The sequence below is a fragment of the Rhinolophus sinicus genome, linkage group LG01 (assembly GCF_036562045.2).
Source record: "Rhinolophus sinicus isolate RSC01 linkage group LG01, ASM3656204v1, whole genome shotgun sequence".
NCBI classification, from domain to species: Eukaryota; Metazoa; Chordata; class Mammalia; order Chiroptera; family Rhinolophidae; genus Rhinolophus; species Rhinolophus sinicus.
Window position 1 is genome coordinate 206809152 of NC_133751.1, and position 26742 is coordinate 206835893.

Consider the following 26742-nt stretch of genomic DNA (forward strand, 5'->3'; position numbering starts at 1 on the left):
AACCTGTATTACAAGAAATCTTGGAGGGACCTCTTTAAGACTATATATATATATATTAAAGTGGCAATAACTACATATCTGTCAACAATTACTTTCAATGTAAATGAATTGAATGCTCCAATGAAAAGAAAGCAGGGCTTAATGGATACTAAAGCAAGACCCTTACATGTGCTGCCTACAAGAGACTCGCTTCAGATTGAAAGACAGACAGAGACTGAAAGTAAAAGGATAGAAAAAGGTATTTCATGAAAATGGAAACAAACAAACAAACAAAAAGCTGGGATAGCACTACTCATATCAGATAAAATAGACTTAAAAACAAAGACTTCCCACTTCTGGGCATTTATCTGAAGAAAACCAAAACACTACTTTGAGAAGATGTGCTCATCCATACATTCATTGCAGAATTATTTACAATAGCCAAGATATGAAGTCAATCTGGGTGTCCCTGAATGGATGAATGGATAAAGAAGATGTGGTACATATATACAATGGAATATTACTCAGTTGTGAAAAAAAGAATGAATACTTGACATCTGGATGCAACATGGATGGACTTAGAGGGTTTTGTGCTGAGTGTAGTAAGTCAGACAGCAAAAGATAAATGTCACATGATTTCACTTATAAGTGGAGTCTAAAGAACAAAATAAACAAACGAAACAGAAACAAACTCATAGATACAGGGAACATTTTAATGGTTGCCAAATGGGAGGGGGGTTGGGGATGGGTGAAAAGGGGAAGGGATTAAGATGTACAAATTGGTTGTTATAAAATAGTCATGGGCATGTAAAGTATAGGGAATATAGTCAATAATATGGTAATAACTACGTATAGTGCCAGATGGGTACTAGACTAGTCAGGGGATCACTTTGTAAATTACATAAATGTCTGACCTCTGTGCCGTTCACCTGAAACTAATATAAAATAATATTGAATGCCAACTCTAATTGGAAAATTAAAATAGGAGAAAAGATGAAGAATAGAGGTCCAAATTTCCAGGTATAAAACAAATAAGTCATGGGGGATATAATATACAGCAGAGGAAATAGAGTCAACAATATTGTGATAACGTGGTTCGGTGTCAGATGGTGCTGGACTTGCCCTGGTGACCACTTCCTTAGCGTAGAGAATACAATCAATAATGTGGTAATAACACTGTGTAGTGCCAGGTGGGTGCTGTGGAATAACTATGATGTACACCTGAAACTACTAAAACAATATTGTATTTTAATAAAAATCTTTTTAAAAACGGAAGTCAAGATGTTCTGAACTGGATCCTCTTGAAATAAAGGATATTATTGAGACAACTGGCAAAATGTAAAAGGGTTTTCATGACTAGATGATAGCAACACAGCATTTACCAATTTTGATAGTTGGATGGCAATTTTGTAGAAGATTGTCCATGTTTATGCAAAATACACACATCGTGTCAGCAACTTACAAATGAGGGGGGAGGAGGTCTGTGTGTCACACTTGCAAATTATTGTAATTGTGACATTGTTTCAACAATTTAAAAATTGCCTCCATCCTTTGACTCAGCAACTGAATTTCAGGATTTTATTCTACAGATATATTGATATATAAGTACATGTAATACCTGTTCACCTCAGAGCATTGATTATTGATGTATTGATTTATATTCCTGTCCCAATTTTGCAGATAATGGAAACTGAGTTCCAAAGTAGTTAAAGGGGAAAGAACGTACTTTTGGCTTGATCTTTTTTCAATGGTAAGTGAGAGGGAGGAGGGAAGAGTGGTCTTGTACGCCCAGCTCCAGAACAGAGAGGGAAGATAATGAATTCGGACTTGGGACAGACCAGCAGGCCCGGTGGGCTGGCGCTGTGGCTGCGCTTGGGAACTGCTGGGTTTGAAGCGCCCCTGAGCGGCGGCACCGCTGGCAAGAGGTCCCCCAGGCCCGTCTGCGCGCGGATCTTGATACAGACAGCGCAGTTGTGTGACCTGCAGGACCTTTCTTGGTAGGCAAAGCTTTGGTGCCCTCCCCCCCTTACCATGGGGCTGGTGACGCTGCGGGCTTCCCAGTCCAGGGGCGTTTCGACGCCAAGCAGGATGGAAGGCGCTGAGGGGCACGGGGACTGCGCGAGGAAACCCCGGGCTCAAAGTCCCACTTACCAGTTGTTCCACTTATTAGTCAGCGGCTTTGGGTACCACTCTTTTTCAAGCCTCAGTTTCCCCATCTGTAAAGCCACTGTAGATAGCATTCTCCTTGCAGAGTTGAGATGGGAATTAAACGAGGTACCGCGCGCTCAGTGGGCGCGTGCAGACAAGCGTTTCTCACCGTGCTGAGGGCAGACCCGTGCGGCCGCATCACCCGGGGAAAGTCATGCGACTCGCCAGGTGTGGGCTCAAATCTCCCCTGCCGGTCGCCGCCTTTCTCCCCGAAGCTGGCTTGGGGCAAGGACAGAGGGGCTTTCCCCTGCACAGGCGCCTCCCGCGCGGGTCCCGGGGCCACCCACCCCGCCCTCCTGGCCTGGCACCCCGAGGCGCCGGTGCTCCCGGAGCTGGGCGGGGCGGGACGCGCCCACGTGACCGGGGCGGGCAGCACGCGGACCTCGCCCGCTGCGGGTCTGGCGGAGGCAGGTCAGGAGGCCCTGCCGTGCACCCTGCGCCCTGCTGGCCCCCGTGCGCTCTGCCGCGACGCCCTGCCTCCTCTGAGCCAGGGCTGCAGCCCCCGGAAGGAGTCGGTGAGTGCTGGGAGAATGGGGGCGGTGGGGCGTGGAGCCCAGAACAGGGGGCTCAGGCTCAGGGAGGGTCCGCGGTGATGAGTGCTGCTGTGCAAACGCCCCCAGCAAGCCTCCCAGGCCTCATTCCAGGATGGTGAGGAGATCATGCTCAGCCTACAGAATCCCAAACTTCAGGCTTCACCCGGGTAGTCTGCTCAGACTGGTCTGGGTCCTCAGGGAGCCCATTCTGAGCAAAACAGTGTTTTTAATCAGAGGCCCTATTGTGCGTCTGCGTGCTGAGGGTCCAACTCTGCAGACCTGGGTGGATTCTCACTCTGGGCACCCAGGGGCCCAAGGCCGTGTGGGGAAAGACTTCTTCCAGGGCTGCTGTCCCATCTTGGGGACAGGGCCTGGAGGATGTCTTAGAAGGGGAGGAGGCACCCGGCCTCCCTGTGGGCCTCCAGAAGCCCTGGTTTTATTGAAATCATCTCTTGTTTGCTGCCAGGCCCCCCATCCTCAGCCACCCATCTTGCTGTAGGGCTGTGGGAAGGGTCTGTGGGCCGTGGGCATCCCGGAGTGGGCGCTGGCTCCAGGACCCTGCCTGAGCCAAACCTCTTCATAAATGCCCAAAGGTTTCACAGGCTTAGACCTTAACCACATATTGAAAACCCCACTTCATTTTCAGTTGGGTTGGGGCTTTTACATTTTCTTTGTGTTTTTATGTAGTGTTTTTCTTTTTTTTTTTTAATCTTCTTTACATAGTTCTTTCTTAGAGGTTGGCATGATAATGGGGGTCCCAAGCAGCCCCTAACTGCAAAGGCTGGCACTGCCCATAGCTATGAAGTCAGGGAGAGAGCCCCAGTGTTTGCAGGGCATGGGCAGCTGAGCAGCGGCATTGACACAGGAAGGACAGCCCAGGCACACAGGTGAGAAGCCAGTGGTCTGATTATGACATTAGCGACTGAAAAATTACAACCAGCTGAGTGGGTCTGGTGGGAGGACTGGGGTGGTACAGTAGGCTGGGAAAAGTGAGTTGGTGGCCTTGGGTGACAATGAGGTGACTGCTCATATGTGCCCCACCTCATGTGGCTGGGTCAGCCTTCTAGGTCTGACTGGCTTGTTCTTTGCAGAAGCCACCTCTGAAGGAGGATCTGTCCCCCCTCCCCATCCTATGACCCCCTCCTTTAATATTAATATCCTAGCATCATGCAGGGCAGGAGAGGGCCACAGAGGTCACGTGGTATAGATGGGAAAGCTGACACTCAGGGGACTTAGTCGTCCCAGGTCACAGGGCCAGCTGGTGCCTCAACGGGGATGAGCGGCCAGCTCCTGACTCTCCGACAGCCTCACCCTGGGGCCCATTCCTTGCTCAGGAGACAGGGGCTGAGGTCTTAGCTGCAAATACAGAACCTATGTCCATGTGTAAAGGAGGGAGCTGGGAGAGCAGAGAGAATGGGCCGGCCAATGGGCAAGCTGAAGAGCGTGTACCCACTGCCCAGGGCCGGTGCTGCAGGGGCCATTTCAGAGCTCCTCACGGTGCCACAGGTGTGCCTGGTGCAGCTGCAAGGGAGCGGTGCTTCCTGGTGGAAAAGTGCTCATTCTGCAGCTGATGACAGCTGGGGGGTTGGTTCCTACTGGTGGGCAGCAGGCCCTCCCCGCAAAAATAACCACACAGGCCAGCTCTGGGGGCAGCCTTTGGGAAACAGCCATGAAAGGTTAACACAGAGGGCCCCCAGCTGGCACCTCTGCCTTCCCTCAGGAATGTGCCCACACCTTTATCAGCAAGAATAGTCCTCAGCCTTGAATCTGAGTCAGCGAGTATTCCTGCCCTGTTGGGTGGCCGTTTGGTGAGGGACTTTGCCTGGCTTCCCGGTTTTATTTGCTCAGGCTGGGTGACTGCTCATAATCACCGTTGTTCCAAGGCTCAGGGGACAGCCAGCCCAAGACGTGGTCAAGCCAAGCGTCATGTAGGAGAAACCCCCACCCAGATTTCCCTTTAATTTAGCCAAAATATGAATGCAGATCTTTAATGGAAAAAGATGACGCACCAGTTAAATTCTGCGATCTGGGTCCAGGATGTTCATTGTACAAAACCAGTCTCTTTCCAGCTCATTAACCTCCGTGCACCCTCTCTTTCCTCCATGATAACTATTAAATGACTCAGAGATTAAAAGTGTGATTATATCTGAGCAGTGGACCAGGCTATGTTTTGTACAGGAACCTCATGACCAGGACTTATCTACACCCAAATAAAGCCAGGAGCAGATCGAGCCTGCTGGAGTCTGCCCTCCCCACATGCGCCCTGGGCGGTCCCCCAGGCCAGGGCTGCACCACAGCAGCCCTGCAGCTTCCGTGGGTCCAGTTCATCCTCTGCCCCCCCACCCCGTCCCCCTTGACTGTTGTGGGTGAGGCGTACCGAGTGGAGATCAGGATCCAGGGAGCAAAGCAGGAGATGACTGGCTAAAAGCTGTCCCCTCCATAAGCCCATGTGGGTCCCATGGCGTGGCTGAGCCTGGCAAAGGGGCTGCCCCTTCTACCACACTCCATCAGTGTACCAGCCTGAGGCAAGCAGGGGCAAGGGAGTGCTAGCAACACGTCCCCAAAATACCAGTGACTTTTGGCTTGTGCGTTTCAAATGCTGAAGTCCAACATACTCTCCATTCAATTTAAGGGTATTTTGTAAAGATCATTTTTAAAAAGCTTTTCGTTAATTCACTGAGTGGGATGATTTGGTCAGAGTAGTTAAAGAGCCACGTCATCAGCCATTGGCTCTCACCTCTGGCTGTCCTGAGAACACGCTCCCTCAGGAGCCTGGCCTCCTGGCCGCATGGCACAGCCTCCTACAGGTGGATCTGAAATCTGGAGTCGCTCTCCTTCCCCGCCCCTGCCTGAACCTGCTCACCCGGTAGTTGGGCCGGAAGTAAAAATAAGCACTTGGGTAAAATGTTTCAGGTAACATCTGACCCATGAAGCAGCAACAGTCTGGTCTTGGTTTAGCATGTGTAGCCATGTTCCAGAATATTCCATCATTCTGGCTTTATTAACGAGAGCGTAGTGCACATATCACTGACTCTCCTTATGAACTCAGGGTCATCACAGCCTCCAGAGGGTGCTAAGCCACGTGATGCCAGGTTGCTGTGGGCGCGGGTGGGGCTGCCTGGCCCCTCCGCTTGTGGCCCCCGTGCCCCATCTCAGCCGATTCCACCCGGCCTCACTCCAGACAGCAGTGTGGGCCACCTCCCCGCCCACCTCCTGGAGGCACCCCCCTCGCGGGTCCCCCCTGCATCCTGTGCCTGGGCCTCCGTTGTCTTTGCTATAAGAGCTGGGAACCAAGTAGCTATCCCTTATTAGAAAGAAGCACCCAAGAGAAGAAACAGGCTTGAAAGAGGACCGAGGGGTCCCGGTGTCCCCTGTGAGTGAATCCAGCAGCTTCCTGGGGGGCGTTTCTGACTCACTCGTGCCCTGCCCACACCCTGGTCACCAGCCACGCTGTGAGAGTTACACCTGCAGGAGAACACAAGGACACTTTCTCTGTTTGCTTTGCTTTGCTCCTTCTCACCTCAGGATTTCAGTTTCTTGCAACGAGGCCTGGGCCTGTGACTTCTTCAAGAGAGAAGAGGGGTTAACTACTCAGCTGACAATCACGGCCCTCTCTTCTGCTCCGAAAATAGAATTTCATTGAACACGCTTCTTAGGAGACAATGTTTCTTTTTCAAAAGTGGTAAAAATAAATAAATAAATAAAATGAATAATCCCCAGTCATCCATCAAACAACATTTTGTTCCAGTTTTTTAAAAACCAGAAACTACGGGCTCCAAGGGAAACATCACCAATCAGTTTTGTTTTAACGTTTTCTTGTTCAAAATCTAAATCCAGTGGTAACGAACATGGTCTGAATGGTTCCGGTCCCTGAGGGCAACCTGTTCATACACATTCCCAGTCAGCACTGCGCTTGGGGGTGGAGACACTGAAACGATGGGGGTCAGAGCAACACATTTAAGAAGCTATTCTTCACCGATTTTAAGGCACAAGCAAGGGACCATTTCAGTTGGCAGCCATGGGATCTCTGTGGAAATTTCATCTTGAATGGGACCTGAGAACTGCTCAGAGAATGTCACTTTTCATAATCAACCTCTTATGCCAAAAAATGGAAGTCCATTTCTAACACAGAGCACGTTTCATTAACGTTTCTACAGTGAGCACTTTTGAATGGTCAGCGGCAGGGAAAGGAGACACTCCCAGAACCAGAAGCCTAAGTCTTTCCTTCGGCTCCAAGTCCTCCCAGAGAGAGCAGACAGATTGGACCCCTTCCCAGATGTCCCTGAGAAGACGGATTTCGGTCCTCGGGGAAGACTTGCTGAAGTCACACAGCAGTTTGCAAACTTTCGGTGACCACAGCAGAACCCATCACCCAAACAATCTTGCCCCAGCCTCGGCGCCCACAGTGGAACTGTTCCGTTTCCCAGAGTTCTAAGGCGAGAAGCCCAGTGATGGCGTATTTCTCGGGGATTCCCTGGGACGGGGGAAAGACGTGTGCCCCCTAGTATTGACATCGTTAAACATTCCACAGTGGAAAAGAATAAGGGACCCATGCTAAGTGTGTGAGGCCTGTGGGGCAGGAAGTAGGTCCCTCGTTAGGGTTTGGGAACTCTTCACATAGGTTCATTTATTTGAACTGTCCCAATTTCCAGACGCACATCTGCCTGTTTTAGAAAACCGTTTAACCCAAGTACAGACAAACTGCCTGGGAAGTCAGTGCTCTCTGTGGCCTCACACTTTGTGACTTAGGTGGCATCCATGGGCTTCCTGGGCTGACCACTGTGATCCTGTGATTTTTCAGGTGTGACCCTGAGGAGAAGCAGAGATGGGGAAAAAACTGGATCTTTCCAAGCTCACGGATGAAGAGGCCAGGCACATCTGGGAAGTGGTTCAGCGGGACTTTGAGCTTAGAAGGAAAGAAGAGGAGAGACTGGAGTAAGTGCATGAGGCTGAGCCCTGGGGCCCATCCTCTGGGTTCTCTGGGTGGGTGAACGGCCGAAGTGCCAGTGCAACACGTTGGACGGAAGCTGAGCGCTGGGAAACGGTCTGCCTTCTGGCATTAGTCTCCTCATAATTGAAATGAGGGCATCTGACTGTCCAACCTGACTTTTAGCTGTTCCCTGAATAGTTTTAGTTCAACTTGATCCAGCTTCCGGGGTGATGTCACCTCCTAAGCCAGGTGCTGCTTAGGCCACAATATCACAAGAATAGAAAGGCTAAAGGTGATAAAGGGAAAGTCCCACCCAGAATGTTGGGATCACAGGGTTTCAGGGTGAAGGCTGACTGTCTGCCTTTCTTTCTGACAGTGCTGCCTGGCAGCCCTTCCTCTCCGTGAGGCCCCAGACCATTTGCACCACTCTCCCCACCGACGGGGCTAGAGCCCACTGGCATTGTTTGCTTCTCCCTCTGCCTTGCATAGCCTTCCCCCAGCCTCTAACGTTTAGTTTCCACTGGGCTCCTTATTGTCTTTTTTGGGTGTTTTTGTGGGTTGGTAGGCCTATTGAGAAGGAGACTTGAGCACAGACTCAAGTAGGTGAGAGAAGTAGCCAAGAGAATGCCTGGAGGGGGCTCCAGGCAGAGCAGGGAGAGGAGGTCAGGGACGTGATGGCTGCAGGTCGTGTGGGTCCTGGTGGACCTTTTACAGGACTGAGAACTTTCTCTGAGTCACCTTTGAGCAAGGGAATAACAGGGTCTGACTTCTGCCTTGCAAGCTGTGGGTGACTGAGAAGTGATCAGACGGACTTTGAAGGCAGTGCAGTGAGTGTGCCCACAGATTGCATGTGGGGTGGAGAGTATGGAAGGAGTCAAGGGTGACTCCAAGGTCATGGCCTGAGTAACTGGCAGGATGGAGTTGTCCCCTTACCTGGGGAAGGCACAGGTGGAACAGGCCTGGGGGAAAGCAGGAAACTGTTCAGATACATTGGAGTGGACCCGTGGGCTCCCCACACACTGGGCTGGAGTTCAGAAGAGATGTGACTATGGGAGTTTTTACCACGCGGGTGATATTTGTATTCGTTTCCTAGTGCTCCTAGAATTACTGCAAGTTTAGTGACTTACAGTGCACAGCCACGTCTCATGGTTCTGGAGCTCAGAAGCTCTCAGGGCAAGGTGTCAGAAGGGCTGTGTTCCTTCTCGGAGCTCAGGAGGGAAATCTGGCCCCGGCCTTTTGCAGCTTCGAGAAGAAGCACCACATTCCTTGGCTCCCGGCCATCCTCAGCATAACGTCCTTCAAGCCTCTTTCTGACTCCCTGCCCCGCTCTTTCCCGTGTAAGGACCTTGTGTTGATGTTGTGCCCACCCAGGTGATGCAGGATCCTCTCCCATCTCAAGATCCTTAATCACACGTACAAAGTCCCTTTTGCTGAGTACGATGACGATTCACAGGTTTGGGAAACTAGGACGGAGATGTTTATGGGTGGGGGGAGCATTAGGCAGCTGAGCCAGTATTTAAAGCCGCAGGGCTGGAAGAGACCTGTGTGTGAGGGAATGAGATAGAGACAGACCGAACCCCAAAACAGACAGAGAAGGAGCAGCTGAGGGGGCTTCTGGGCTCCAACATGGAACTGAGTCCACGACAAACTAATTAATCGTAAGGGGGGCAATTGTGCTTCTGCCCAGCACCTCTAGTGTTCGTGGGGGTCTGGCTCAGTGCCCCCACTGCTTCCAGCTGTCTCCCAGGCCGGCACTCCCTTCCCTGCGACCCTTGAGGTGGTTAGCCCCTCCTTCCGTCCAGACTCAGCTGAAGTGGGTTTCGCACAAATTCCTATGTGTTTCTTGCATGTGGGTACCTCCCTTTGACATCCACCATTCCTTGCTTTCATATCCATTAGTCAGTTCACGTGGTGAAGAGGAGACATGCCCAGGTGACCTCTAAGTCCTGTGCTGTAAGGTCTCAGGTTGTGACACCCTTTCCTGTGGACAGTCAGTGGTTCTTCCAGGTCCCCAGGCCAGTGGGTTACAGTCAGGGTAACCTCGTTGTTCACAGGTGCCCGAGACTGTCTGCTCAGAAGGGGACAGCGGACGAGCTGGGTCCCCTTGGCCGCCATGTGATCGAGGGGTGGGCTTACTAAATATCCCCAGTGCCTATCAGATGGAGAGAGGTGGTCTGGGGGATGTTCATACAATAGAGTATCACGTCGCCTCTGGAACTGTAAGCAGGCAGAGAGGTAGTGGTGAGGAAAATCCATGTCAAAGTGTAGGAATGCTGAAACCCGAATAGCACTCCGTGACTGCTTCTTACTGTGCAAACGTGGGTCTGGTGATACTCGCTGGTGATACATTCAGGAGGCAAAGAGTTGTGTAAACAGTGGGGGCATAGTGAAGGTTTTTTGTGTGTGTTTTAATTGTGTTTGATGTCTCTCGTTCACTGTGCAATTGGTTAAATATGCAACAACCAGCAAAGCTGCCTCTGCCTGTGAGAAGCGTCTTCTCCAGTGTCCCCGTGACCCTCCAGCAGCCGCAGGGCCCAGGCATGTGGTCTGGAGGCTTGAGGTTCAGTGTGATGAGACATAAAAAGGCCACGGCTGGCCCAGATCGAAAACCTACCAAGACGTTCGTTACTTGGACACCACTTCCCTCCCCTGTGTGGTGGTCAGCCACAGTGTGTGGGCTCACGGTCAACCCACCAGGAGCAAACGTACCCAGAGGCAACTTGCGAAACAGCCAATTCACCAAGTATGCCAATTGGAAAACAATCAAACAAAAAATGTGTTTCTTCTCTTATTTACAAAGATAACAGAAATATGTATCAGGTGGATTTCTCCCCAAATGGGAGCATCAGTGGACTGTGAAGGAAGTTGAGGCAGGGCTGGGCGAAGACGTGGCACCTCTTCCCACATCATCTGACCAGCGTACCCTCAGGTCTCCTCTGTCAAAGCGTGTGACAAAGGAGCTGGCCCAGGTCTCTAACATTTGGCAGGACCGCACGCCATGAGGCTGAGACTGGTTTCACTACCACCCACGTGACCACACTATCGCCAAGACACTAACGCCTCTGATGCCTGGCCCAGGCCCGAGCCTCCCCCAGGCTGTGCTGAAGACACTCAGGGCGCCCATGGTTCCCCAGAGGCCACCCCCGTTGTGAAAGTGCAAAGGCTGGAGCGTCTTGGCCACTGTCCACCGTGAGCCTCCTAACGTGGCATTCCAAGTGGAATGAGTGTTTATTCCAGGGAACAGGGCTGCCGACAGCATTAACCTCGGCTGTGACTTTCCTCTGAACGGATGGGAAGGAATTTCCCAGGGGTCGAATTCCTGAGCAGCAGGCCTTTTGCAGGCTGTTCCGGGAATCGGAGAAGGAAGGGGGAGGCATCACGGCATTGACTCAGCCCAGGCAGACATAAATCTCTCCCTGAAGCTGGCATGTGTGACAAGGGACTAAGGATTGGAGTGTTTACTGTACGGGGTATGATGTTATTCCTGGCTTCCCAGCAGGACATTGCTGCGTGCCAAAGAATCGAAAATTCAAAGATGTATAAAAGTGGGACGTTAACGACGCTGGCATCAGAAGGTGCTTTAGGATGGATTTGACCTAATACCCGTTTCCTACCATCAAGTCCCAGGCAGGGCACTGCCATGAGGACGTGTGTCTTGCTGTGGGTAATCTTTGTGCCAGCACTTGGGTGAGAGAACAGCCATCCTTCTGCCTCGTCTGCTGCCCAGTGTAGGGCTTGGGCTGTGAGCCCCACGGGTGTGGTCACTTCCCTGGGTGTGGGGAGGGAAAGTGGACAACAGAGGCTTTGCTCAAATGGGCACCTCCGTCTCTGACTGACATTCCAGCAGCATTGGCCTTTGCTGTCCTATGAGCCAGGAAGAACCTCCAGGGTCCCTAAGGATGGAGGATGGCGTTGGAAGCAGGCCAGGTGGGAGGGGGGCCAGGTGAGCCTCCTAGGAGGTTGTTCCAGCTTCGGGGGCAAAACCTCAGCTGCTGATTCCAGAAAGGCATCTTGGGAAGATGACTGTTTCTTACTACTCGTGCTCTCTTTAATTCCTTCTCCTTTGGAATCGAGTTTCTTGGAGAACATCAGCTATTCTGTATGCCAAGGGAACTAAAGAAATCTTGAGAAAGAACAACGTTGGAGGTACCATGCTTGTCGATTTCAATCTATACTGCAGAGCTACACTAATTAAAACAGTACGGTATGTGCATAAAACAGTACGTAGCTCAATAGAATAGAATAGAGAGCCCAGAAATAAATCCTTGCTTACATGGTCAACTAATCTATGACAAAGGAGGTAAAAATATACAATGGGGAAGTGACAGTCTCTTCAGTAAGTTGTGTTGGAAAAACTGGATAGATACATGAAAAAAAAAAAAAAAAGATGAAACTGGACTACTTTCTTACACCATATACAAAAATAAACTCAAAATGGGTTAAAGACTTGAATGTAAGACCTGAAACCATAAACCTCCTACAAGAAAACATAGGCATAACTCTCAGCACTATCTTTCTGGATATGTCTACTCAGGAAAGGGAAACAAAGGGGGAAAAATACACAAATGGGACTACATTAAACTAAAAAGGTTTTGAACAACAAAGGAAACCATCAAAAAACAACAACAAAAATAAGTCTACTGAATGGAAGAAGGTATTTGTGAATGATATATCTGATATGGGGTTAATATCCGCAATATATAAGGAATTCATACAACACCAATAAAACAAACAATATGATTTAAAAATGGGCAGAAGACCTGAATAGACATTTCTCCAAAGAGGACATACAGATGACCAAATAGACATATAAAAAGATGCTCAGTGTCACTAATCATCAGAGAAAAGCAAATTAAAACCACAATGAGATATCATCTCACACCTGTCAGAATGGCCATCATCAATAAATCAACAAAAAACAAGTGGAGAAATTGGAACCCCCATCACTGTTGGTGGGAATGTAAATGGGTGCAGCCACTAGGGAAAACAGTATGGAGGTTCCTCAAAAAATTAAAAAATGGAGCTGCTGTACAACCCAGTCATAACACTTCTGAGTATATCTGAAGAAAACAAAAGCACTAATTTGAAAAGCTATGTGTTCATTGCAGCGTTATTTACAATAGCCAAGATATGGAGGCAACCTAAGTGTCCATCGATAGACAAATGGATAAAGAAGTGGTACATATACGAGGGAATATTACTCAGCCATAAAAAGGAATGAAATCTTATCATGTGTGACAACATGGGTGGACCTAGAGGGTGTTGTGCTAAGTGAAATAAGTCAGAGAAAGACAAATAACTGTATGATTCACTTATGTGTGGAATTTTTAAAAACAAAACAAATCAATAAAGAAAACAAATACAGAGAACAAGCTGATGGTTGCCAACGGGGAGAATGGGATGAGGGGATGGGTGAAAAGAAAAGCTAAACTAAAATAAAAAAACATAGCCACCGCGCCTCGCAGCACCTCACTTAATGCTCAGACAACCCCACGATGTGGCTCTTTGGTTTACGCCCACTTGCAGGTGGAGACTCTGAGGATGAGGCCAGTTTCCCGGCTATGAAGAGTAGCCAGGAATCGCTACCACTGGGAATATCGGAGGGCAGATGACCTTGCTATGCAGTGCTTTGTATTATTTATCTTCTAAGTGTTCCATATTCACTCGTGCTACTTGGGTATTAAGAAAGCTTTACGTACAGAAAAGATAATCACAAGTCTATTTTTAATGTCACATAAAAACAAAGGAGCACCAAAGTAAACTTCCTTGAAGGAAACATCCAGTCAATAGTCCCAGTGTCTCAGCTCCCTCCCGCTGGGAAATTGCCTAGAGCTCCTGTGGTGGCCGGGCAGCCTGGACCAAGGGACCTGGGGACAGATGGGGGAAAGAAGCACGCCTGGTGCTGACATGCCAGAGCCCGTTTCACTGCTGACGTGTGCACTGCGTCCCCCGTGCTCACCTGAAGTCCTGTTGGTCACTCTTCTATGTTACTGAGAGGGGTCTCCGTTGTGTTCACGGTGGAAATTTCTAAGTATTCCTAAACCCAGGGAAAATGACACTGGAGCAGGAGCTGGTGACTCAGGCCCTGGGCAAGGACTGGGCTTGCCTAAACAGAACGCCCTGTTTTAAGGGGCACGTCCCACAAATCAAATATTAGGCCTGGGAACCTCCCCAGAAAGACAAACAGGTGGTGATGCAGTTTCTGCAAACAGACCAGAATTCCTGGGAAAGTCTATGTCAGATCTCCTGGCGTGAGACCTGGGAGAACCAAGCCTTTCCTTAAAAATCATGATAATAGTAATAATAATACATTTGAAGTCACCCCTACCTGGGCCACTTGGCAGTGCAGACACAACTCTGGGGCTGACAACACAGGGGCGGGAACAGGAAGTCAGCTGCCAGCCCCAGACGGAAATTAACTTGGGTCCAATACCCCTTAGGAGGTTCTGGTGAGGCTCCTTGGTGGCCTCTCGCTCTCACGTGACCGTGGAGTTCCCCTTTATCATTTTTATCACCACTTGGTCGTCCTCCTCAGATGGCCTCAGAGAACTTGAACGAGTTTCCATTTCCCTCACTGTGGTATCTGATGTTTCTCACGCTAACGGGACTTTGTCCACATAATGGCTCTTCAGTTACATTATGTTTCGTGCTCTCCCAGCAAGTGCTCCCGGCAGTTTGGGCTCCTCATTCTGGGACGTGTTGGTTCTCTCGCGCTTCGGCCCCCCCATCCTAAGGTCAGACGTGAGGTCCCTTTCTCGGGCGTCTGGAGTACTTCTTCAAGCTGTTCTCTCAGGAGTGGCATGGGGTGTAGGTTTTCTATTTGGGAATCTCTCAGCTGGGAGTGAGGCCTCACCCCTTTCCCCCTCAGAACTCTGGCAGCATAATGTGACCCCAAAGACATCCACGTCCTGACCCCCTGAACCTGTGAGAATGTTGGGGTACATGGCCAAGGGGAATTAAGATTGCAGGTGCAATTATCAGCTGACATGGACGTCGGGAGGTGACCCTGGGTTGTCTGGGTGGCCCAATGTCATCACAAGAGGCCTGACCTCTCTATGCCTCCTCAGCCTTCTTCTCCATTCCATGTTCCTTCACTCCCTCTTCCTGTCTTGAAAGGAGATTCCTTGCATCATATCAGCCTTTGCTCAGAGGACATTAACTCCCCTTGAGAACAGAGGGCGTTAACCCTCCACTCTGCTTGGAGTCCCCCAGTCACAGCTCTCAAGGTTGGTGCCTCAGGCGACCTGGAAGTCGGATGGCAGGGGAGGATGTGTCGTGGGTTCCTGTCTCAGGGACACCTCTCCACTGCTTCTACTCCATTTGTGAGGCATGTCCTCTCCTGTCCACTGTCCTCATCTTCTCTCCTTGTCTCCATCTCTCCAGCCCTTTGCTCTACATTCTAGGAGAGCAAACTTGACTCCATTTTTGAGACAATATCTGACAAGCATCCAACTCAGTCTAGTCTACCTCTCAGTTATTCTTCCTAGTAAAAAATGATGTTTCATGGGAAAACTTTCTAGATGGAACTCAGACAATTGCCAGTTCCTTTCATGAAGACACCAGGTACCTCAGTGTTTACAGAAGAGCTTTCTGTGCACTTCTCAGTCCATATTCAAAAGACAGGTATGCAAGGGTCAAGGTTTAATAACATGATAATTTTCACTATTTCATCAAGGACATACCTGTAATCAAAGACATGCTCTACTTTTCTTTTGTGGCAAAGAATAGAGAGACCACTGGAACATTCTATACCTTTCCCTTGATCTGTGCTCAGGCCCAAGGAGTTTTGCCCACTGTTGCTTTTGCATCATTGGTGCAGGTGTCAAAGGTCAAAAAAGGCAAATATCATCTTTGTATTATTATGAAAATAGTTTTGACCCTGTAGACCCTCTTAAAGGGTCATAGGAACATCCAGAGGTCCCTGGATCACACCTTGAAATCCACTATTCTCAATGGGCTTAATATTCTTCATGGAAATTCTGCCCATTTTCCTCCCTGGTGTCAACTTTAATTCCTTTCCATCTTAATTTTCACCAGCTCTTCTCCACCTCGACGAACAGGGCCCTTCCCTTTCTTCTTTATCTCCTGCTCCTGCCTCTCATTCCCCTATTAGTACACCAAGCAGACTTATTTCAGATCTTTCTCCTTTTTCTGATAGGAGTCACATTTGAGGTGCCTTCTGTTCCTGAAGGCTACTTAAGTTGTAGGTGCATGTCCTGTGTTTACCTACTGAAGCAGCTATACTAGAATGACATCTGGTCGACCTGGTTGTGGTGTGTGGGTTGCACTGAACCTGTTCACCTCGTGATCTGAAGCCCCAGGTCGGGGTGATGTGCCTGCAGCTGGCAGACATCGTCTGGTACCATTCTGCTAGACCAGCATGGAGTCTCCTTTTCCCTCCCTTTCTGTTCTCCAGCTATAAAGAATGGAAATTACGTTTTATAGAATCTGAAGCAGAGTATATTCTACACCTGAAATGTGTGAGTCTTCAGCCACCAGCCCAGGACTCTCCTGGGCTCTTACTTCAGCGCCTGCACTGGGAGGCAGGGTGTCTCCACAGGTCCTCATCTTCTGCTGCTGTGATGCGTGGATACAGCTCTGCCTAGACAGAGGATGGATGGGGGGCACGCCCTGGCAGAGAGGCTGGACAAGGCCCTGCCCAGTGGAGGGCTGGCCTCTAGGTCTCCTGGCTGATGCATACACAGCAAGAGTGGAAATGGAGGAGACCAGAGCCTTCCCACCTGGCTGCAAGTGCCCCTGTGTTTGAAGCACAGACTTGACCTTGTCGATGCAGCTTTAGCTAGACTGTAGTCAGTGGCCCCTAGATTCCTACAACCACTTGGCCATTTTGTCTTGGTTTTCCAAGTTGAGACAAGAGTCTTATTTGTGTGTCTGACTTCATGAGTATTTTAATGAATAGTTGGGAGAGGAGTATCACCGAGGTACAGGCCCTTTAATCCACTTTAACCCAGTGCTGGTCGCCCCGAGCGTCTCAGGATTATCCCATTGTCTGAAGCCGCCCCACATCTGGTGTCCCCATCAGGAACCACAGGTGCAGTGTTCTCAGAAGACAGTGGCACCGAGTGTCTGTCTATGTCTCTAAGAATGTATTAATTGGGTCTCACGTAAAACTAAAATATGACATTTGGCCAACATTCTCTGAGATAGAACAAAAGGGCTGTGTTCCTTAGCTGTGGGTACACTTCCAGTCGGTCCAACTTGGCAGTTTCACCAGGAAGCCGTGTTACTGAAACCCTGACCCTCTAGGAGAACGGTGGTTTTCCTGGGCCTTCAGGTGCTGGGTGATTCCTATTCTGGCCACTCTCCAAGCCAAGCCATTCTAGCCATGGGGACAAACTTGGGGAGTCAGCTCAATTGCTCCCCCGCAGAGACAGACCCAAAACCACTTGTTGAGGAAATGCCATCTGGCTTTGCCCTCAGGATTCTGTGACAGCTCTAGGGAAGGTGCAGCGACCTGTGGGCTCTCTCAGTGGGGTACCAGCCTGCCTGGTGTTGTCCTCAGCTCAAGGCCATTAACTCAGGCCCTTGTAGCAAAGCGGGTGTGGCAGGCCAGGGACTCACAGCAGAGAGTGTCAGCCTCGTCCAGCCCATCGTCCGAATGGGCCTTTTCTCTGCATTCGTTCTCTGTGGCCTGCTCTGACCGGCCCATCGACCACTTACATTTTCTCTCCTCTCTAACCTCCTCTTAACCAATAACACTGGGAACAGATTGGGTCTAGAAAAGCACGTTACCTGACCAGGCTGCATGCATCCCCCCCCCGCCCCAGGACGCAGCTGGCCCCATCCCTGCTGGGCTTGTACAGCCACCACCCCCTCCCCCTTCTGAGGGAGATTAGACTCTAGATGCTAATGACTAATGACTACCCAACCAACCAGGGTACCTGAGCAGAGTCTGTGAGCTTTCAGTTCCACGTCACAAACGCTCAGGGTTTGGCTCAGAGCTGGGGGAAGAACGTGGGCTTCAGGCCTCTGTCCATCCTCTTTCTATTACACTGAGTGACGTGAGGTTGTGCAGGCAGCGGTGGGAACTGTCCCAGCCTGTGATTCTGAACCTTTGTGGTTCGTGGCCCTTTGACAATGGATGAAAGTCATGAGCACGCAGCCTGGAAAAATGTCCAATTACAAACAATCACAGAGACGTTTAAATGCACTTCCAGGTCTATAAAGACAATGTGTTTCAATCCCAGCCTACCCTCAGTGCACCTGGTCTTTCCCCTAGAGAGCGTGTGGAGTGGGATTGCTGCTGCAAGTGGTACAGCAAAGCCTGTGGGTGCCTTTGCCGACGTTTTGTCACTGTTTTCTGCAAATGAGAAAGTTCCCTTGTGTGTGCACACACACATTGAAAGCCTGTTGCAAAACCAAGACGTCCCATATATTTCCTGTTTCTGTTTTCCTAAGGGGGCTGAAGGGCAAGATAAAGAAGGAAAGCTCCCAGAGGGAGCTGGTTTCCGACACGGCCCACCTGACCGAGACCCACTGTGCCCACTGCCTGCGGTCCTACCGGCTCCTTGTGAACCCCAAAAGGCAATGCCTGAACTGCCACCTCTTCATCTGCAAAGGCTGCAGCCATGTCCACCCAGAGGAGCCGGGCTGGCTCTGCGACCCCTGCCACCTGGCCAGGTGAGCAGGGGCCTGGAGGTCAAGTGCCACTGCTGGTTTCGGGGCCAGCGTGTCCCTTTGGTGGGGCAGGTGTGCATGGCAGTCATGCATACCTGCGTGTCACCTACAGCAGTGCCACGGGCCTGAGCTCCGTCTCTCTGCAGAATCGTGAAGATGGGCTCGCTGGAGTGGTACTACGGGCGTGTGAGAGCCCGCTTCAGGCGGTTTGGCGGTGCCAAAGTAATCCGGTCCCTCTGTGGGCGGCTGCCGGGAGGAGGTGAGGAGTGGGCAGGGCGGTGGTGGTGGGGGGGCTCGTTTTCGTTCCCAGGCATGTTTTAATGTTTCAGGACCAAGCAGATCCCTTTGGAATGTGTGTGAGCACCTGGCTGTCAGTCCATTTCTGGTGGTTTTCATGAGTTTGGCTGTTTGTTGTATAAGTTGCAAACTTCTGCACCCCTGGCCGGCCCTGCCCGGCCCCCCGGGAAGTCTGCATGTTGACACTCCCACTATTTGAAACCATATTTTTTCAGAGCTTCATAGCAAGTTGAGAACCCATAGCCAAGGTTTTCAAACTCAGCCATTAATGGAATAACCCACAATGGTTCATACCCCACGTCCCCAGGCGCTTCCTCCCGGGCAGGGGCGAGGGGCCCAGGCTCACCTTTCAACGAGTCTGATGACAATCAGGACTTAGAGAAACTGACTTGAGCTCCATAGCTTTTTGCAGTATTTTGAATCCGACTATTTATTTCATGATCAACTTGATAGCCAGACCGGTCTTATGCAAATAGGATTTCACCTTCATTGTCCACCTGTGGGTGCTTGGAGAGAGGTCATTTCAGGGGAAGGATGTAAGAGAGCCTGAGTTTGGCAGATTCTCCCGCACGCGAATGGAGATCACGGAGCAGTGTTTGCAGGGAGCACGTGCCTTGTCCCTGTCACTTGAGTCCCAGGTTCTGCCATGAAGCCTGGCCAGCATTTAGGCCAGTGCCCCCAGGATGTCCAGAGCAGATACTGTGCTCCTTGCATTGGGTGTGTCCCCACTGTCCCCCAAGACGCTGGCCCCTTACTTGTGTCTTGTGTCCCTTAAAGCCCCAGGTTGATGAGCAGGAGGAGTTAGCCAGGGCCACCCCCAGAGCGTCTGAGCGCCATGGAGCTGGCGCACGTGTTCTGAGGCATCTTGGCAGTACTGACTTTAGGACAGAGATCAGTGAGAGGCACCCTCACCTGCGATGGCTTTAGCACCTGGAGCGGCAGACCAGGCAGTGATGGGGCTGCTCAGAGGGATGCATATAAGTCGTCCAAACCAGTGCTTTTGTAAGAGTAAAAGTGACCCTCCTGATAAGCACGTGGAGACAGCAGACGTGGCTGGGAGTCCCCGGCCACACGGGGAGGGACGTCACCCTGTTCCTAGGAGTTCTTCCCCAGGCTACTTCTTAGAGACTGATGTCTCTGTCTCGGGCTGGAGCCCATGCCCACTCAGCCAGCCACGAGCCAGCCGTGGGGTCGTCCTGCAGCAGAAGGAGCTTGGTGCACAGGGCTCAGGGCTGAGGGCAGGGGAGCCACACTAGGAAGCATCTGAGAATCTCAACCCCAAAGTCGGCAGCTCACGGCGGGAAACCACCGGCCACATGGGAGCCTGAGGACCTGGGCCTCACCCGGGGAGGTGCTGACTGATGCTAGGGACCGGTGGGCTCAGGAATCTGTGTTGCATAGAAGGTCGCAGGGATGTGATGCCCAGCCAGGGTCTGCAGCTGCAGGAGCCATCACCACCCGGATCCCACCAACTTCAAAATTGTCAGAACCAAGCGCCAGGAGGTGGCGCTGTGGGACAACAGGAACCCGGTTTCCCAGCCGTGGGTCTCAGGTCCCTGGAGGGGTGGCCCACAGACTGTGTTCTCCATTCTCCCTGCCAGCGCCTGCGAACGCAGCACCCTGAGAAAGGGAGCATGGAGAGAGCACAAGAGCTGGGAAAGTTGTGCCTTTAAAAAAAATGATTCCAACAAACAGAAAAGGAATGATTGAAGTCAATGTTTTGAAACCTGGCCCAGCCTGGGCCTAATCCAGACAGTGTGAAGCTGGTGGGGGGTACCGGTGCGGGGGGTCTTCTGAGTGAGCCTTCAGAGTGGAGGGTGCATCTGCCCAAGGCCCCATCACAGGGCAGGCACTGCCAGACAGTCTCTGTGGACGGATGGGGGAGAGCCCCGTCCTGGATGTCTTTCTTCTCAGCACCTTTTCTTTGGTTGTAGGTTTGCCTAACAGAGCACATAGCTCGCCTGACGTCAATAGTAAGTCCCTCTTGCTCAGATGGTTTTACCTCTGTTCCCACCTCCCTACCAGGAGTGTTCAGGAAATCTCAGTGCCAGGATAAAAATCTCTCAGTAGCGTGGGAAATCCTTTGGGTTCCTTTAAGCATGGCTTGATCTCGCTAGATGGGCTAATATCATTCAAACCCTGTCCCCTGTGGAGGGGGACGTATAGCGTTGATAACCCAAGGGGTCACGGAGACGCTATTCATATTCAATGGTGGGGGCAGTGACGCCACCCTGACAGGTCTCACACACCCCGGGCCTCTGGAAACCCATTTCCACATTCCCTCGGTGCAGATATAGTGCCCGTCTCAGTGTCCTGACTGGGTGGTTTGGCATGACTGTTCTCAAGACTGTCATTGTCCAGAGAGAATAAAAATAATTACAAGGTCGAGGTCTGTAGTCTGAGGGCTTTGAGGAGGGGCACTGGCTGGCTGGGGACAATGAGGGGGGAGAACAAAGACAGGAGGGGGCCTCTGGGGCTGAGCCTCACAGCCCTGCAACCTGTGCCTGAGGCCGGGCCTGCTGACCAGCAGAAGTGACACTGTGGGGAGAGCATGACTTAGCTCGAGGCCTCCACCCACACAGCTCAGTGTCCTCAGATCGCCTGAAAGGGGCTCAGTAAATGGAGGGTGAATTCCTGCAGGTGTGACCATTGATCGTTGATGCAGACCATTTGTTTTCTGCTACGATTTGGACCAGTTGTAACTGATGCTCGGATAGGACTTTGTAAGACCAGCAGAGGACTTTGTCTGGGTGTTTAGCAGCGGATGGATGGATGGGTGGGTGGATGGATGGATGGATGGATGGATGGATGGATGGATGATGGATGGATGGATGGATGGATGGATGGATGATGGATGGATGGGATGGATGGATGGATGGATGATGGATGGATGGATGGATGATGGATGGATGGATGGATGGATGGATGGATGGATGGATGGATGGATGGATGGATGGATGGATGGATGGATGGATGGATGATGGATGGATGGATGATGGATGATGGATGGATGGATGGATGGATGGATGGATGGATGGATGATGGATGGATGGATGGATGGATGGATGGATGGATGGATGATGGATGGATGGATGGATGGATGGATGGATGGATGGATGGATGGATGGATGGATGGATGGATGGATGGATGATGGATGGATGATGGATGGATGGATGGATGGATGGATGGATGGGATAGATGGATGATGGATGGATGGATGGATGGATGATGGATGGATGGATGGATGGATGGATGGATGGATGATGGATGGATGGATGGATGGATGGATGGATGGATGGATGGATGGATGGATGATGGATGGATGGATGGATGGATGGATGGATGGATGGATGGATGATGGATGGATGGATGGATGGATGGATGGATGGATGGATGATGGATGGATGGATGGATGGATGATGGATGGATGGATGGATGGATGGATGGATGGATGGATGGATGGATGATGGATGGATGGATGGATGGATGGATGGATGGATGGATGGATGGATGATGGATGGATGGATGGATGGATGGATGGATGGATGATGGATGGATGGATGATGGATGGATGGATGGATGGATGGATGGATGGATGGATGGATGATGGATGGATGGATGGATGGATGGATGGATGGATGGATGGATGGATGGATGATGGATGGATGGATGGATGGATGGATGGATGGATGGATGATGGATGGATGGATGGATGGATGGATGGATGGATGGATGGATGGATGGATGATGGATGGATGGATGGATGGATGGATGGATGGATGGATGGATGGATGGATGGATGATGGATGGATGGATGGATGGATGGATGGATGATGGATGGATGGATGGATGATGGATGGATGATGGATGGATGGATGGATGGATGGATGGATGGATGGATGGATGGATGGATGGATGGATGGATGATGGATGGATGGATGGATGGATGGATGGATGGATGGATGGATGGATGGATGGATGGATGGATGATGGATGGATGGACGGACTGACAAAGGGGTACTCCCAATCTGTCTCTCCCTGGATGGAGTCATGCAGGTGTCTGTTGCAGGTGGGCCTGAGCCAGGCCATGGAGAGAAAAGTGGAGAGAGTGAGCAGACAGATGCAGGCGGAGAACTGGACACAATGGCCCAAGCCCAGTCCCTTGGCAGCAAAGTAAGTCTTCCTCAGCCACCCCCTTGCCCCCCAGCTACAGCCTTGGGTTCTGATTTCCTGGAAATCTCAGTACTCGTCGTGAGTCCACCTCCCATGAACACTGATACCCCCTCTCTGTCATGTCAGACAATCTCTGAGATCACTGAGCACAAATGGGAATGTGCTTTTAGCATGTGGACACAGTAAGAAACCCAAAGTTGTGGGTGAGCAGAGCCTGCAGAGAACCCTGCCTGGCCCTTCGGCCCTGCCTGGCCCATCCAGCCAGAGTCCCAGGAGCACGAGTCGGAGGGCAGGCAGGGGCCCCAGAGGGCACATTGGTGACCTCCAAAGGTGACCTTTACATCTGTCATGGAAGTAAACCCCGCAGGCTCTCCTCCGTGAGATTTTTTGCTTTATAGCCAACCAGACCCTTGCTTCTATTGGTGTTTGTTTCTGTTTTCACTTATTTTTTAACTTATTTTTGGGGATAAAGACAAGCAAGGTCACCCCCAGGATTTCTGGGTGAGATGATGGAAGGGGAGCAGGTTCCGGGGGGGGGGGGGGCAGGCGATGATGAGTTTAGATGGACCCACTTGGAGAGGAACAGGGTCTGTGAGACTCAGTACTGGCCAGCTCTGCCCAGCTGCTTCACGAGAAACATCTTTTTATGACAAAATTCTGTATGTGCTAGTTACTGAGCTGACAGAATACAGCTGGAGGATCAGACTCATCATGAGGGATTTAGAATTAAACCTCTGTTCTTGCCTCTTAAGAACCAGAGCTTTCCACAGCTCCTGCCCATCTCTTCCTCCTCAGAGGGCGCTCCCTCCTTTGCCCAAAACCCCAGGGGCCAGAGGGCCCTGGCTGACCTCCAGAAGCCTGCCTGCCTCCAAGGCTGCAGCTCATGGGGACCTGTGTCCTCCGTGCTTTTGAGCAGCCATGTGTTTGTCAGGAGCTGAGGCTCACTGAGTAAGGGGCACTGGGCGTGAAGACCCTGTGACGGGGTGGGCCTGGGCCTCCGGGCGGGGTCCCCTTTGTTTCTAGCGCGGAAGGTGGACATGCCGCGCGGTCCTCCCTGTGCGGCTGAGCCGACTCTCCTCTTGTCCAGTCTGTGCCGGCCAAGAAGCGCCTGCTCCTTGTTCACAGTGTGGACTTCGAGGCCAGCTCTGATGACCTCGTTCAGCCTCTCGGTCACCTGAGCCCGTCCTCAGTCCCAGTGGCCTCGGACTGCCTGCAGGTCAGTGGGCTCTCGTTCCCGCCCCACCTTTCCTGGGATAACCTAAGCAATAGATACTCAGGCCCCGGGCCGGGGACAGGACTCTGGGAAGCAGCATCTGATGGCTGTGCTGTCATACCAGGCATGGGGGCGTGACAGGCAGTGGGACAGCTGGGAGAGGACACGCAAGACCCAGAAACTTCACACCCTCTCAGAACACAAGTCTCTGGAGAGACTGAGCTGGCATCTGGGACAAGTGAGGGGCAGGCCAGTCAAGTTAGGGGCCCTAGGTGTTCAAGGTGGGTACTTGTCGCAGGAATAAGGCTGAACCCTGCGACTCGGGAGGTCACAGTGGAGGAAACGAGTCTGCCGTGGAGTCAGCTGGGCCTGACGTGTGTCTGGGCCTCTGTCCTATTAGGGGTCAGGTGCTTTTTTGCCCAAACTAGGATAGTCTTGCAGGTGGGAGAGGCTGCCGTGAATAATTACACCACCACATCTGGCGTCCGCAGGGGCCTTCCAGGAACCAGGACATGTGGTCACTCTGCTCCTTAGCCTGTGACCTTGGTCAGGGGACATCCGTGAGGCTCCATCCCCACGCACACACACCTGGAAAGGTGGTGATCAACTGGCAGGATCATTTTCAGGACCAGAGGCAGTGCCTGACACACACGAGGCACTCTGACGGAGCAAAGGGCAGCTTGGGTCCACGACCCAGAGCCACGCTCAGCTTCAGCAGGACCCCTGAACTCTGAGGGTCCCCTGGACTGGGGCAGGGCTGGGGTGTGCCCTGGCTGGTCTGCAGACCCCTGTTGGGTGTGGGAGGGGCAGCAGGGCCTGGAGCCAACATCCAAGAGAACTCTGGGGCACAGATCCTGCTCCAGCTGTAATCTGGCACCTGTAGTTCTGGTTACCTGTGGCCTGCAGGGTCTGGGGACAGCTTCCTTCCTCCCAACCCCCAACAGCCAAGCTAGAAAGGAGCAAGGTGTGTGGCTTCCTGACGCCCTCAGTGCCTTGTTTCTTTGGGGATGATGGCACAATAGAGGGAACCATCTGCAAGCCAGAGGAAGGGTGGAGGAGGGGTGTGGGGGGCATCCAAGGGGCTACCCCACCCCCACCCACTCTTGCCTCTCTGGCCTTCAAGGATTCAGATACACACAGAACAATGCACCCCACCCCGTAAAAATAATAATAACAGCATCCCCCCACTTCCTCAGGGCTTTGGTCTCTGGGTGCGCCTGTGCCCCGAGGCTGTCAGAAGTGTTTCAGACCCTTCTCTGATAGTGAACCCTCCCCAGAGACAGGATGCAAAAGAGGCAACAAAAGCTTTCAGCTGATTTCTGAAATTAAACGGAACCGAGTTGCAAGGGGCTAGAGGGGCTGGGTGTCTAGTGTTTGGTCAGTCAGGTGGTGCCTGGAAACCCTCAAGAAGTGGACAGAAAGATCCACACACCAAGGGGCTGCCTGTCCTGCAGCTGACAGGCCCTGTGTGCTCAGGCCCTCACAGGTGAGCCCTGGTTGGAGCAGGCGATGTCCCAGGAGTCTGTGGTCCCAGAGGATGCTGAGGGCGGGGCCTCAGGGTGCCACCCCCGTCCGGAAGAGCAGACAGACAGCCTCTCACCTGCCGGTCGGGATGCCCTCACTGAGCTCTGTCTGCCTGGAGAGTCCTGCACAGAGGCCCTGAGAATCACTGCCACACGCGGTACGTGCCCTTGGCTACCATCTTCCACTCAGGCTCTGCATGATGGAGGGGGTTTCTGGAAAACCTGCCCACCACCCCTCTCTGGGCAGACACATAGGCTGATTTAAAGTAGCCCCTTCCTGCCGTGTGATTGACTGGTGTGTGCAGACGCCATGGACCCCTGCTCTCCCTGGGCGGGGTACCCCCTTTGCAACACTCAAATGCCAGCATGGATGCCTGAAGGGGCCACAGAGCTCACTGCCCCCCCTTCTAGGGTGGGGACATGCAGATTTCCCTGAGATGACTAGGACCAGCAGTCACCAGACCGGGCGTCCTGACAGGGACAGGGAAGCTGCACACCTGAGGACTGGGGGCTAAGGGTGCAGGTCCCATCTGGGTAGCACCTGCCCTGGTCGGCCATGGGCTCCCAGCTGTGAGCCGTGAGGTCTATAAGTGCTGCAAACCCAGACTGGCTCCGTTTAATTTTGTTGTCAGTTTGCTTCTAATGAAATCCCGAGCTGCTGTCTTTTCTTGTGCCCTGTGGGAGTGTGCACACCGGGTTCGGGAGTTCAGGCACCCCATGATGGAGGAACAAATAAGGTTACAGACGCAGCACAGCCTTCCCACTCTTGTGCCCCACGTGGTGCAACGTGCAGCCCGCGGCTGAGAAATGTGGTTAAGACACTGTCTGCCAGGAAGCTGGTCCACTTTCCATGCTCCCTTTTCATTATATTACAGAGACCATAATCTCATGATCTCCACACCGATTAAGACCCTGGAGGCCTGGGGGGAGGGTAGGCGGGCGATACTCCCCCCTAAACAGTGAGTAAATGAATCTACATTGACCGAGTCATAGGATCCAGACGTGGACACACTCATTTCCTCCCACGACCCCAAATCACCCAAGATGTGGACACGGGGTTCGGAAGGTGGTGGGACAGGATAGAAGGGGGGGAGAGACTGGCTCATGTTGAGAAAAGGCACCTGTGAGACAGGCAGCTCTGAGCTTCGCGCCTGGCTCTGCTGACTGACCAACTACCATATCTCATTGATTCTAAGACGCATTTTTGCCTCGTCCTTTGAATTGGGAGTATCACACTGTGAATGTGG

The 26742-nt window shown here is 51.8% G+C and overlaps 1 protein-coding gene across 2 annotated transcripts in view; it reads left to right on the plus strand.

Moving 5' to 3' along the window:
- Nucleotides 1–7521: 7521 nt before the first annotated feature.
- The window catches only part of MLPH (melanophilin), a 35540-nt gene continuing 16319 nt past the window's right edge, over nt 7522–26742 (plus strand). The window contains exons 1-7 of one of the 2 annotated variants that reach the window (XM_074315615.1): nt 7522–7655; nt 18070–18291; nt 18435–18547; nt 20520–20558; nt 22656–22759; nt 23847–23975; nt 25449–25653. In XM_074315615.1, the coding sequence (XP_074171716.1) occupies nt 7546–7655; nt 18070–18291; nt 18435–18547; nt 20520–20558; nt 22656–22759; nt 23847–23975; nt 25449–25653 (922 nt within the window). In that variant the 5' untranslated portion in view covers nt 7522–7545. The remainder of the gene's footprint in view (nt 7656–18069; nt 18292–18434; nt 18548–20519; nt 20559–22655; nt 22760–23846; nt 23976–25448; nt 25654–26742) is intronic. The other variant, XM_019740869.2, reaches the window with a different exon arrangement.